Source organism: Mustela nigripes, chromosome 2 (assembly GCF_022355385.1).
Source record: "Mustela nigripes isolate SB6536 chromosome 2, MUSNIG.SB6536, whole genome shotgun sequence".
Taxonomy (NCBI): domain Eukaryota; kingdom Metazoa; phylum Chordata; class Mammalia; order Carnivora; family Mustelidae; genus Mustela; species Mustela nigripes.
The window spans coordinates 217,781,317-217,794,631 of NC_081558.1; the positions used below are offsets into that span (position 1 = coordinate 217,781,317).

Below are 13,315 nucleotides of genomic sequence, written 5' to 3' on the forward strand. Positions count from 1 at the left end.
CCAAGTTAGAGGGAGAGTTGGCAGCCATCTCTGTGACTTTGGGACACAGGTGATTCCCCAGACAAGCTCAACAAAAACAAATAATGAGAAAGAAGCCAGCACACTTGCTCACATCATAACAAGAACTTCTGCTCAGGAAGGACACAATGGGTGAAGCCAGTAATCCCAGGACAGAATGAGAAAGGTGTTTGCCATACCCTGAAAGGTACAGAAGGAACAGGGAGTCCCTGAAAACCAACAAGGAAAATATAAGAACAATCCTCAGAAGGAAAGAAAGAAAGGAAGGAAGAGAAAAAAAAGGCAACCTAAAAAAGAAGAAACCCAAAGGGTTCACACAAGACAAAATGCTCAAGTCAACATGAATCAGAGAAATGCAAACCAAACAGTAATAAGACACCACTCTTCTCCTACTACACTGGCTAAAAAAGGGAAATAGGAAAACAACGTGAAGATAGAGCATACATGGGAAAATAACTCCTGTCCCTTTTGTGTGTTCTTTCCTGCTTTTCTTAACTTGTTTTTTTTTTTTTTCTTTTCTTAACTTGTTTTAAAGGAAGTCACGGAATGTGAACAGATTGGCACACTGGGCTTTGAGCGGGACTCCTGGACACTCTGGGGCTGCAGCATGGATGCATCTGAAGCTTGGGAGGCAAAGGCATTGGGTGATCAAGCCACTGGAGCCTCAGGGAGGCCCCAAAATGGCAGTGACACCAAGAATCACCTCGCAAAGACGTAGTAGAGTCTTTGAGTGGAGCTCTGTGGCCAGCCTGTGCTGTGCCCTCTACACACATCAATACTTTTAAATTCATACTTGTCCACCTCAGTCATCTGTCAAAGTCAAAGTGTTCTTGGGGTGCACAACACTCCCCAAAGGGTCAAGCAGACAGTATAGCAAGGACCGTGGCCTTGACGCCCAGCTCTCCTGGGATGTGCCATGTCCTGCAGCTTCTGTCATGGGCCTTTTTGAGGCTTGGTCTCCTCGTGAGCAATAGGGGATGGTATCTTCCTTTCTTGTAGGGGTCCAGGAGGGACTGAAAATACTGTCTGGCAGGCAGAAGTTGCTCCCCAGAAATGGACAGCCTCACAGTAACTGACTTGGAAGTGGTGGAAGTGGACGGCCCAGCCTCATGATGCAGTCAGCTCTGTGCCAGGCCACATTTTAGGTCAACTATTAACTTCCCACATGAGCTTGTGGGAGGATATGTGTTTTCCTGCAGGAATGCAGGCTTCCAGGGCTGGTGAAGCAGGACCCTTGAATAAGATCCATGTGGCTAGTACACAGCTGATGTTAAGTTTACCTTACGTAAATCAGCAAAAGGGCATCTGGCGGTGTGCCTTAATCAGCTGGCACAAAAAACCCCACACATAGTCTGGGGATAAGTCGACTCACTGGACTCACACTTGCCAGCCCAAAACTAGAACCTTCCTTTCTCACTTTTCTTGCATGTTGTCCACTGTGTATAAGAAGCACCTGGCCTCACTGGGCACATGGACATTCAGGAGGCAAAAGACAGTGCATGAATCTGCAGACCACAGGGCTGGCACGGGGACAAGGGGGCTTAATCTGAGCTCTTCCCAAGACAGGATGCTCAGCTGCCCTCCGGGTCCCGCCCACAGAGCTTGTCTCTAATGATCCAAAATGCCACCTCTTGGTCTCCTCTGCCAGGAGCTGAGAGTGGGGAGAGGAGAAGATGAAGCTCTAGTCCCTACCCCCAGGGCATCTTTGTAATAAAAACATGACTCTCTCCTGCCAGGCATGATTATCTCTGCAATCCAGCCAGCTTTCCATGTTCCCTTATCTCACGTCCTCCTGGCGAGTGAGAACAGGAACAGAGGATGAATCCGGCTGTAGTGGCCTCGGGCTGCAGGATGTGGAAGTCCAAATGCTCAGCACCTAGATGTTTGCCTGCCTGCCAATCCCATTGTGTGAGAGTCCTCATCAACTCTATTGCCCTTCAGATATGTGCACTGAATCCAGGAATTACGGAATCGGAGCCAGCAAGGGCCAGCAGATGAGGCTGGTGGGGGTAGCTAAAGGAGGAGGAAGTTTCTAGTAGTAAGTGCTTCCATTAGAAGAGAAGGTGGGTATCAGATCCGCCGTCTAAGCTTTAAATTAATAAACTTGAAAATGGAAGGATAAGTCAGTGTAATTGTATGTAATATAACTCAATGTAACAAGAAAACAAGAAAAACAGAGGAGATCAATTGAAACCAAAGTGTATTCCTTGAGAAGTTGAATAAAATTCCAGCCAGATTGACCAGGGGGCGGGGAAAAACCAGAAGAAATAATTTACCAATATCAAGAACAAAAGATGGGACATTACCAAATATTTTTCACAAATTAAAGAATAATGAAGGACTTCCACAAGCAACATTATGCCTTCTATTCAAAACCTTGTGTGAAATGGACCAACTCTTCAGTAGGCACTATATTAAAGAAGAAACAGATGGCCAGAAAGTCCTTTGCCTATTAAGGAAAACTCCAGTTTCTCAGGAGATTCTCCCAAATATTTAAAGAAGACCAAATACTGACTCTACACAATCTTTTCTAGAAAATAGAAGAGAAGGAGATACCTGACAACTTTTGTCAAAACTGAAGTCATTACAATAAAAGACTACAGATCGATAGACTCATAAAAATAGACACATAGGTCCCGAATAACATATTATAAACCAAATCCAACAACATGTAAAAAGGAAAATACATCACAACCAAGTGGGGTTTATCTGGGACTTCAGGACTGGTTGAACATTTTTTAAAATTTTTATTTATTTATTTTTTGACAGAGAGAAACAGCAAGAGCAGAGACAAAAGCTGGGGGAGCAGCAGGCAGAAGGAGACACAGGCTTCCTGCCGAGCAGGGAGCCTGATGCGGGGCTCGATTCCAGGACCCTGGTATCAAGATCTGAGCTGAAGGTAGACGCTTAATGACTGAGCCACCCAGGCGTCCCTGGGTGAATATTTTAAAAATCAATTAATGTAAGTACATGGCAACTCTCTGTACTGGCTTTGTGATTTCCTGTACATCTCTAATTACTTCAAAATAAAAGGCTTTAAGAAATCAATTAATGTAATTCACCATATTAACAGACTAAAAAAGAAAATTGTATAATCATCTCAATAAATGCATAAAAGCATTCCATGAAATCCAACGTCCATTTATGATATAATCTCTCAGTAACAAGCAGCAGCTTTTTATCCTGAGAAAGCTAATCTAGACAAAACCTCAGCTACCACCATCCAGCAAGCCCAAAGACTGAATGTCTCCCCCTGAGTTCAGGCACATGTTAGCACACACACAAGCATTTCCTTGCTCTGCCCACTAAAGAAGTGACACCCCAGCAGCCTGAGCACACCTAGCTCCAGATCGTGTTTTCTAAATACCATCATCCACTAAAAGGAGCAGGGCCCCCTGGAGAAGTGGTTGATCCCAGGAATGGGGCGGGGAGATTTCCAGGGGAGCTGGAACCGAATGTGGGAGGTTGGGGAGTTGCAAGCATGCTGACAATACAGGAGCCACGTGAAGGAGGTCCCAAGGCTCAAAGCCAGAACACAGTGAATAAGAAAATAATGATGATACTGGATTATTACTCAAATAATAAAACAAATATCCTTTAGTTTAATGAAATAAAATAAAACCAGAACAGGTAAATACAAGGAGGAAAAGGGGCATCTCCTCCTTGTAGACGAATTTCAGTTAATGAGTGGAGGTGGAGTAGGGAACTAGAAACTCACCATCAGAGCACCACAGTGAGTATGGTGTCTAACATAACATACTAAAGATAAAAAATTAAAAATTAAAAAAAGAACATCACAGTGACCTTGCTGTGGGCATGGCCCCCAGGGGGGACACTAAAACCATTAGACAGACATGACAGCAGAAACAGGATACTTGCAAAGTCTCGTAGAATCTCCCCCCGGTGCAAATATTTATTAATTACAAAGGGGACAAATAGCCATATCCCCAGTGACTAGACACAGCAACAACATGTGCCCCTGCTTCACTGGACAGGTTACTTCTGTGGGATTCATCCCCAAACACAATAACCTCACTCTAATTGTGAGGAAACCTCGGACAACCCCAAATTTCTACAACGCACGTGATCAAGGCTCTTCAAAAGTGTCAAGATACAAAGGATAAGGAAAAACCAAGAAACTGTCTCAGACTAGAGAAGAGTAAGGAAACCTTACAATGCACATGGGGACCTGGACCAGAAAGGGGACATTTATGGGCAATGGGTCTGTCCTTCAGTGAACAGTAATGTGCCAATGTTGATTTCTAAGATTTGTCACCGATCTATGGATATGTAAGATGTTCCTAGAGGAAGCTGGGTGAGGGCATGTGTAGCCACTGTGCTCTTTTTACAATTATTCTGTAAATGACACGAAAGCACAAAGTGTCCCATGAGCTCAGCCATGCCAGGACAAGCAGATGTGCAGGCGTGGCTGGTCTGTCATGCCACGTGCCACCTGTGCCCCATCTTTCACCAGCTATGGACTGTAGTCCCCAAGAAAGGAGGCCTGTTCCACCTTTTCTTCCATCCCAGACCCTGGCCTTGAGTCTGCTTCAGAGCAGGTGCTTGCTAAGAGTCAAATTGTGTCCCAACCCCGATACCTGCAGAAGTGACCTTACCTAAAAGATGGTCATCACAGATGATCGATACAACGAGGTCATTGGGGGAGAGGTGTCCCAACCCAGTACGACTGGCATCCTTGTAAGATGAGAAAACGGGAATGCAGGCGGGCACACAGGGAGGATGGATGAAGGCAGAGGTGGGGAGACGCTTGTACAACTAAAGAACCCCAAGATAGCCAGAAAACTCCCAAAGCTAAGAGAACATGGAACAGATTCTCCATCTTGGCCCCAGGACGAAACAACCCTGCCAGTCCTTGATCTCAGACATCCAGCCTCCAAATGACGGATCTCTGCTGTTGAAGCCCCGTCTGCGGTTAGCCACAGGACACTCGCAGCGCAGCATACAACTCATGACTCATCACCGTTACACAGAAACCAAGTAAGCCTCCAAGCACAGAGGCACTTGATGGTGCTCGGCCAGCAGAGCAGTCCACCACAGTGCTCGCCCAGACCTGGGCCTGGGACCCAGCCCCCAACACCCGGGTATGCCACTTGGGCCCCCAACGACCCCATTAAAAAAGCAAGAAACCTGCAAGCCACCCCCCAAACTTGCCTTCTAGACTGAAAACAGTTAGAGATCCCAGATCAGTTTCCAGAGTGTCGTGAGCTAAGCAGGGACTCCAGGAAGTGGAACAGCTGTGGCTGGTTCCGCAGGACCTGGCTCTTGGCACCAAGGCAGGGAGCTCCTGGGGGGACTAATGCCCGATAGCACAAGCCAGAAGGGTATGAAGAGAAAGTCAGGGCACCCGGCACACACTCACTTTCACACACTCGCTCACACACTCACACTCACACTCACAGCCTCCTCCAGCCCCCCTGCCCCTACCATGGCCACGTCTACCCTGTCCCTCTGCTCTAGCAACCAGAGCTACGGCAGCCATGTTTGCCTGCCTGGCTCCTGTGACTCCTGCCCCAACTCCTCCTGGAGACAGGTGAACGACTGCCCAGGGAGCTGCTACGAACCCCCCTGCCCATCCCCACCTGCTGTGCCCCCAGCTGCTGCACCTAGTTTCCTGACTGATCCTCATCACACCCCTGCCAGCTGCGGGTCCAGCCCCTGCCAACCAGCCTGCACCAGCTCCTGCCAGCCCTCCTGCTGCAGCTCCTCCCCGTGCCAGGAAGACTGCTGTGTGTCTGTCTGCTGCACCCCTGTTTGCTGCAAGCCCATCTGCTCTGGGCCTTCTCCCTGATCAGCCCCTCCTGCCACCAGCTCAGCCTCTGTTCCCTGTCCTGCTGCAGACCCTCCTCCTGCGAGTCCCTACTCTGCCGCCCCATGTGCCCAGCCTGCCCCAGGCCCACCTTAGCCCAGAGGTCCTGCTGCAGATGAGATACATCCCCCACGCAGCCAGCTGAGCTCAGGTCCTACCCAGTGACTAGGGTCCTGCCAGCCACCCCTCCTCAATCCGTTCTTGACCCTTCTTAAGGGGCTGCCCCACTGAGGACAGGGGCAGGTCCCACCTGGAAGCTGATCACTGTGTCCCGAATTGCTCCAGCACGTGGACCATTCCTTGTGTCTGCTGGTCCAGCCTCCTGTTGAGCCGCAGACATAGACAAACCAAACATCCACACTCAGTGCTGTGGCCCTAGAAAGGTCTCCTAGAACATCCCCATGGCAGTGGCCTCCCCTCCATATCTCTCACTCTGCATGAGGGTCAGCCCAGCCTCCATCCACCTGTCTCTGTGTCCTCAGCTCAGTGACCCATCAGCTGTCTCTGGATGCACTTAAGGAAACTGACCAATAAACATTCAAGACCAACCAGAGCCCTGGCTGCATGTGTCATTACTCCCAGCCCAACCACATGTCCACTTCCGCCCTCTGTACACAACACTGCTGTCCTGCAGGACCCTGTATGGCTTCCTGTGACTCCCTGGGGTCCCAGATGGACAGCAGAGGGTGGGGATAGGTATTGCAGCCCTTTGGCCCTTGGGGCCATCCTGGGCTCATCCTTCGCCCTCCTGTACTTTTCCTTGACTTGCCGCTGTCACTCCTCACAATGCCCATTCAATCGGGATTAGGATCTGCGAGATCCATGTTTTCCCAGAGCATGTCTAAATGCCCTCCTAACTTCAAAATTGGCAATGTTCATCTCTGTATTGCCTAAAATCTTCTCCCATGCCCCACTGATATCCCTGGCATGGAGTCAGGAGCACGTGCTGAGGGGTGTTATCTGTTACACGTACAGATCCCAGAAGTCACATATTAATGGTCGTCCTAAACCTGCCTGAGAATAAAGCCTTCTCTCGATCTGCCATAACAAAACATAAAGACAAGCACAGAAACATCACAATTATCAAGCCAATCCACAAGTGGTAAGTGCCAGACAGAGCAAGGCCCGTCACTCCTTAAAGGAAGGAAAGAACATACAGCATTCAACAGTATTACACTATTATTTTATTGAAACTCAGCATCCAATAAAAAACTGGTGGACACATTTTTTAAAGATTTTATTAATTTTGGGACTGGAGGAGATTATGCTAAGTGAAATAAGTAGAGAAAGTCAATGATCCTCTGGTTTCACTTATTTGTGGAACATAAGAAATATTGTGGAGGACATGGGGAGATGGAGAGGAGAAGGGAGTTGGGGGAAATCAGAGGGGGAGACGACCACGAGAGACTGTGGGCTCTGAGGAACAAACTGAGGGTTTTCGAGGGGAGGAGGTGGGGGATGAGTTCGCACAGTATTAGGTATTAAGGAGGTCATAGATTGCATGGGGCACCGGATGGTATATGCAAACAATGAATCTTGGAGCACTACATCAATAACTAATGATGTACTGTGTGGTGACTAACATAACATGATTAAAAAAAGATTTTATTTGTTTATTTGAGAACACCCCTGCACACAAGTGGGGGCAGGGCAGGGGGAAGGGAGAGGGAGAGAGAATCTCAAGCAGACTCTGCAGTAAATGTGGAGCCCAACACAGGGCTCCGTCCCACGACCCTGACATCATGACCTGAGCCAAAAGCAAGAGTTGGGACGCCCAACTGACTGAGTCACCCAGGTGCCCCAAAATCACATTAAGAGGAAAAATCTAACTCATAATCCAGAGGCAAAACAGACTATACAAACAAACTCAGAAACGACAATTGCTGGAATTAGCAGATAAGGCAGTTAAAACAATGATGATAAATGTATTCATGGATTTCAAGGGAAACATGAGCACAAAGGAGGAGAAATGTAAGATACAAAAGAGAACTAAATGGAACTCCAAGAGCCAAGAAACTTAACAATAAAAAAATTAAAGGATGTGGCATGGGGAGGGAGACAAACCATAAGAGGCTTTTAATCTCACAAAATAACCTGACGGTTGCTGAGGGGAAGGGGAGCTCTGGATAGGGTGGTTGGGTTATGGACATTGGGGAGGGTATGTGCTATAGTGAGTACTGTGAAGTGTGTAAACCTGGTGATTCACAGACCTGTACGCCTGGGGCAATTAATACATTATATGTTAATAAAAATAATTTTAAAAAATTAAAGGATGAATTTAAAAGTAGAATAAAGACTGCAACTGATCAGTGACCTGGAAGACACAATCACAGAAGTTACCCAAACTGAAAGTCAGTAAGAAAAAAAACTAAATTAACAGAGTGTCAGGGATCTGAGGAACAATATTAAATGGTCTAACATAAATATAATCGGGGTCCCTGGGGAGAAAAATATTTAAAGGGTGGGAGAGACAGAAAAATATTTAAAGAGATAATGGCCAAATGTTTTCCAAATTGGATGAAATTGAGAAGTACATAGAAAACTTGAGAAACACTATACACTAACCTGAGCTTACTGATATGTATACAATATTCCATCCAACAACAGTGAAGTTGAATTCACATTTTTTTCAAGTGTACATGGAACATTCACCAAAATAAATCATATCCTGGGTCACTAAAACCAGCCTTAATATATTTAATAGGATTGACATCATACTGAGAATGTTGTTTGACCACAACAAAATCAGAAATCATGAACAGAAAGATATCTGGAAAATCAAAAACTATTTGGATATTAAATAACACTCTTCAAAATAATCCATGAGTCAAAGAAGAAATCACAATGGAAAATTGGAAATATTAATAAATTAAAAATAAACTTTATAGAATGCAACTAACACAGTATATAGGGGGAAATCTATAGCTTAAATAATCCCTAATAATAAAGAAGGAATCCATCAATGATCTGAGGTTCTACCTTCAGAAGCTACAGAAAGAAGCACATGTTGAATCCAAAATAGGTAGAAGGAAGGAAATAATGAGAAGTGTAGAAGTCTACCCAACAGAAAACAGGCAAATGAGAAATTTAATAAAACCAAGTCTAATTTTTCAGAAGATCACCAAAATTAATAAATTTCTACATTAACTAGTCAAGAAAAAGAAATGAAAAGGAAATAAATAGACAACATCAGGAATAATGAAAGGGCTATTGCCTCCGATTCTACAGACATTAAAATAACAATAAAAGAAGGCAACTCTTGATGCTGACACATTCAACAACTTAGGTGAAACGGACAAGTAACTGGAAAGATATATTCGTATAAAAACTCATACAAGAAGAAATAGAAAACCAAAATAGTCCTCTATCAATCGAAGTAACAGAATTATAGTTAAAATCCTTCCCAAAGAGAAAATCCCATGCCCAATCCTAATATGTAAAAATGCCCAACTTTTGTATCAACATGGACGGACTGGAGGAGATGATGCTGAGTGAAATAAGTCAAGCAGAGAGAGTCAATCATCGTATGGTTTCACTTACTCGTGGAGCACAACAAATAACATGGAGGACTTAGGGAGATGGAGAAGAGAAGTGAGCTGGGGAGAAACTGGAGGGGGAGGTGAACCATGAGAGACTGTGGACTCTGAGAAACAAACTGAGGGTTTTGAAGGGGTGGGGGGTGGGGGGTGGGTGAGCCTGGTGGTGGGTATTACGGAGGGCACGTATTGCATGGAACACTGGGTGTGGTGCATAAACAATGAATTCTCAAGCACGGAAAAGAAATATAAATAAATAAATAAAATATTTTAAAAAATTCCTAAGTGCAGTTAGCAAGGTCACAGGATACAAGGTCAACACAAAAACTGATTAAATTTCTACATAGTAGCGATGAGCACTTGGAAATGAAATAAACATACCATTAACTAAAACATTGAAAAATAAAATAATAGAGAAGCTTAATATATGTACAAGGTATATGTATTAAAAGTGATAAAGTATTGAAAAAAGTCATCCAAAATGATTAGAAACAGATTTATAATTATGAATTGAAAGACTCAATATTGTTAAGATGTTAATTCTTCCCAAATTCACCTGCAAGTTTAATGCAATTCCAATAAAAATCCCAGCAAGTTCTTCTTTAGAAAATGATGAGCTGATTCTAAAATCAATACAGAAATATAAAGGATCTAGAAGAGCCAACGAATTTTGAAGAAGAAAAGTGGGGGGTCACCTGGGTGACTCAGTCAGTTAAACATCTGCCTTTGGCTCAGGTCATGATCCCAGGGTCCTGGGATCGAGTCCTGCATTGGGCTCCCTGCTCAGTGGGGGTCTGCTTCTCCCTCTCCCACTCCCCTGCTTGTGTTCCCTCTCTCTCTCTCTGTCAAATAAATAAATAAAATCTTTAAAAAAGAAACAGAAACAGTAAAATGCGATCGGATGACTAGCTGCTTGATTTCAAGACTTCACACAAAGCTGTGTTGGTGGAGACGATGTATTATTGGTACAAGAACTGAAGACAGGACACAGCAGGGTAATAGAAAATAGACCCACACATATACAGTCAATAGATTTTTTGGCGAGGGTCATTCAGTGGAAAAAGGATAATCCGCTTACTAAATGATTCTGGAACAACCAATAGCGGATTCAAAAATTAACTAGAAAGGGATCCTAGAACTTAACATAAAAGTTAAAGCCACAGAATATTTAGAGGTATGCATAGGACAAAAACAGCGTGACCCTGGGTTTAGGCAGATTTCTTAGCACCACTGAAGAAAAGGAATTCATTGAATTTAATCAAAATTAGAGAGATAAGCTACTGAAAAAATGCTGCCAAGAAACCGAGAATCTGGGCACAGGTGGGGAAATCTGCTGTGTACACATACGATCAGTGACCGGCCCTGGAACGCGGGAAGAACACTTACGGTGAACAGGAAGACAGGCGATTCGACTGCGGGGCAGTGGGCAGAGGACCTGAGCAGACAAACGGGGATCCGGCACCGGAACCCGACCCACCCGGCACAGCAGCTGGCAGGAAGGCCGGCATCCCCACGCACACTGCACTTGCACGTGACCCAGCAAGCCCACCCCCGTGTCCGTGCAAGAGCAAGGGCAGCGCATGGAGTACGGGGGCTCCCGGCAGCTTCCTTCATGACCACTAAGACCTGGAGACACCCCAGATGGACGTCAACAGGTGAGTGGACGGCCGTGATCTCCCATGCGATAAAACACCACTTGGCAATTAAGAAGGAATTCACGATGAATATATGCCACAGAAGAGGCAAGTGGACAAAGCCGGTCACAAAGCGCGCCTGTTGCACGCTGTCTTCCCTGGGACGCTCCGGAAAAGGTCAGCCTCGGCAGCACCGTGGGGCCCTGCTGCCAGGCGGCAGGCATGGAGGCTCGGGATGCAGGGAAACCTCTGGCAAGAGGGGAAGCCGAGCGCTCCTGACTCCAGCGGAGGCAGCAAGATGCAGACCCTTCTCAATACTCATCAAACGGTAGTGAGACAAGGCGCGTCTGACTATATGTACGCTGGACCCAGAAAGCTGATTTTAAACTAAGGAGTTAGTTAAAACACTGCTAGGGTTGGGGAAGGGTTTGGGCAAGGAGCTTGTGGCAGGTGGGGAGTGTGGCTTGGGCAGGAGGGAGCTGGGGTTACAGGGAAGGTGACGGAGAGCCAGGGGAGAGCATGGGTTCCCTTTGTGGGTTCTGGCTATGGACACAGCCATGGGGAGAGTGGGGCTCCTGGCCAGGGAAGGGAGGGCTCGGGAGGGGCGGGCGGGGCCACTGGGCCACTGCTTGCAATAGTTCTGGAACCCTGGGGGGGGGGGTGACTTGCTGTATGTCCCTGCCCTTGTCCACCAGTGTGCTCACACGACATCACCGTCATCCTGACATGAGCAGCTGTTCACAGCAATTCAAGGCCTGATGGTTTCTCAGTTCACAGGGAAGGCCCCGCACCAGGTCTCCATGTCCCTCCCAGGCGCAGTCCAGACCTATCAGGTGATGGCCTTCAGCGTCCCGCTCAGGACGGGATCCTGGGGGTCCTGTCACTGACCCGTAATAAAATAAAATAAAAATTTTGTTTCAAACCTAGTTGTTTTCTTTGGGACCTTGGAGCAGTGCCTCCCCCATGCCACCACCTTTCTGCTAAATAGGTACAGCCTGTAGGAGGACCCCAGGGGGACCCCGGGCCCAAAGGGGCTGTGCTGCCTGCAGCCCCCAGGCCAGCTTGTCTGGGGCCAGTTTGCCCAGCTGGGGCAGTGGGTGGAAATGGGCCAGGGGCTGAGAACCCTCAGACCACGGCCCATGTGCAGGTGGCCAGCCTTGGGAAGCCCTGCATTCAGGGGCCAGGAGCCCTGACCTTCCTGGGCCAGGGTGTGCCTCCCACCCCAGGGCCCTGCCCTGCGGGATTTCTCAGTCCCTCATTCCTAGAAAAGTTCCCGGATGGAGGAGACCAATGTCTGGTCAGACCCCTGCACCCCCACCCCCATGAGGGTCGGAAGAAAGGAAGCAGATGCGCTGGTGAGTGAGTTTATTGGGGTGTCTGAGCAGGCGCTGAGAAGTCAGCAGTTGAGGCCACGGGACCCGAGCCGAGAAACTGGGAGGGAAGGGCGGGGGACCCCGAAGTGCTGGAGGTCCCTCCTGGGAGCAGGAGCCCTGGGGGGCAGCGGGGTCAGCGTTCTGGGGAGCTATTAGGTCAAGGTCAGGTCAGCAGAGTGGACGCATGGAAGACCCTGTCCTGGGTGTGGGCAGCCACCTTATAGGTCAGGACCGGACTGAGGGGGTGGGGAGGACCACGGTCACTGGGTGGGTCCTGAGCCCAGCTGGCCCCGGGGAAGACGGGCCCCGTCAGCAGCAGGACTTCTGGGCCGAGGCGGGCACGCAGCAGGCCTGGCGGGAACCCACAGGGCGGCAGAGCAGGGACACGCAGGAGGCTCGGCGGCAACAGCTGGGCTGGCAGGAGGAGTCAGGGGCACAGCAGGAGGAGGCGGGCACACAGCAGGCGGGCCTGCACACGGGGCGGCAGAGCAGCGACACGCAGGAGGACGGTCCGCAGCAGGACGAGGAGCAGGGGCTGGGCTGACAGCAGGAGGGAGCTGAGCAGGGGGAGGGCCCAGAGCAGACAGGGGTGCAGCAGACGGGCTTGCAGCAGACAGGGGTGCAGCAGACGGGCTTACAGCAGACAGGGGTGCAGCAGACAGGGGTGCAACAGACGGGCTTGCAGCACACAGGGGTGCAGCAGACGGGCTTGCAGCAGAGAGACACACAGCAGTCTTCCTGGCAGGGGGAGGAGCTGCAGCAGGAGGGCTGGCAGGAGCTGGTGCAGGCTGGTTGGCAGGGGCTGGATCCACAGCTTGCAGGGGTGCAGATGAGGGTCAGGCAAGAAGGGGCACAGCAGCTGTTGTCACAGCAGGTGGGGGCACAGCAGGAGGGGGCACAGCAGGTGGGGGCACAGCAGGGGGGCTC

General features: G+C 48.3%; 2 protein-coding genes across 3 annotated transcripts in view; both read right to left on the bottom strand.

Moving 5' to 3' along the window:
* Nucleotides 1–13,315, bottom strand: part of TSPEAR (thrombospondin type laminin G domain and EAR repeats) — a 239,321-nt gene that overhangs the window by 144,399 nt on the left and 81,607 nt on the right. The window lies entirely within an intron of this gene.
* The window catches only part of LOC132012467 (keratin-associated protein 10-8-like), an 856-nt gene continuing 238 nt past the window's right edge, over nt 12,698–13,315 (bottom strand). The window contains exon 2 of one of the 2 annotated variants that reach the window (XM_059392497.1): nt 12,698–13,263. In XM_059392497.1, coding sequence (XP_059248480.1) covers nt 12,698–13,263 — 566 coding nt within the window. The remainder of the gene's footprint in view (nt 13,264–13,315) is intronic. The other variant, XM_059392498.1, reaches the window with a different exon arrangement.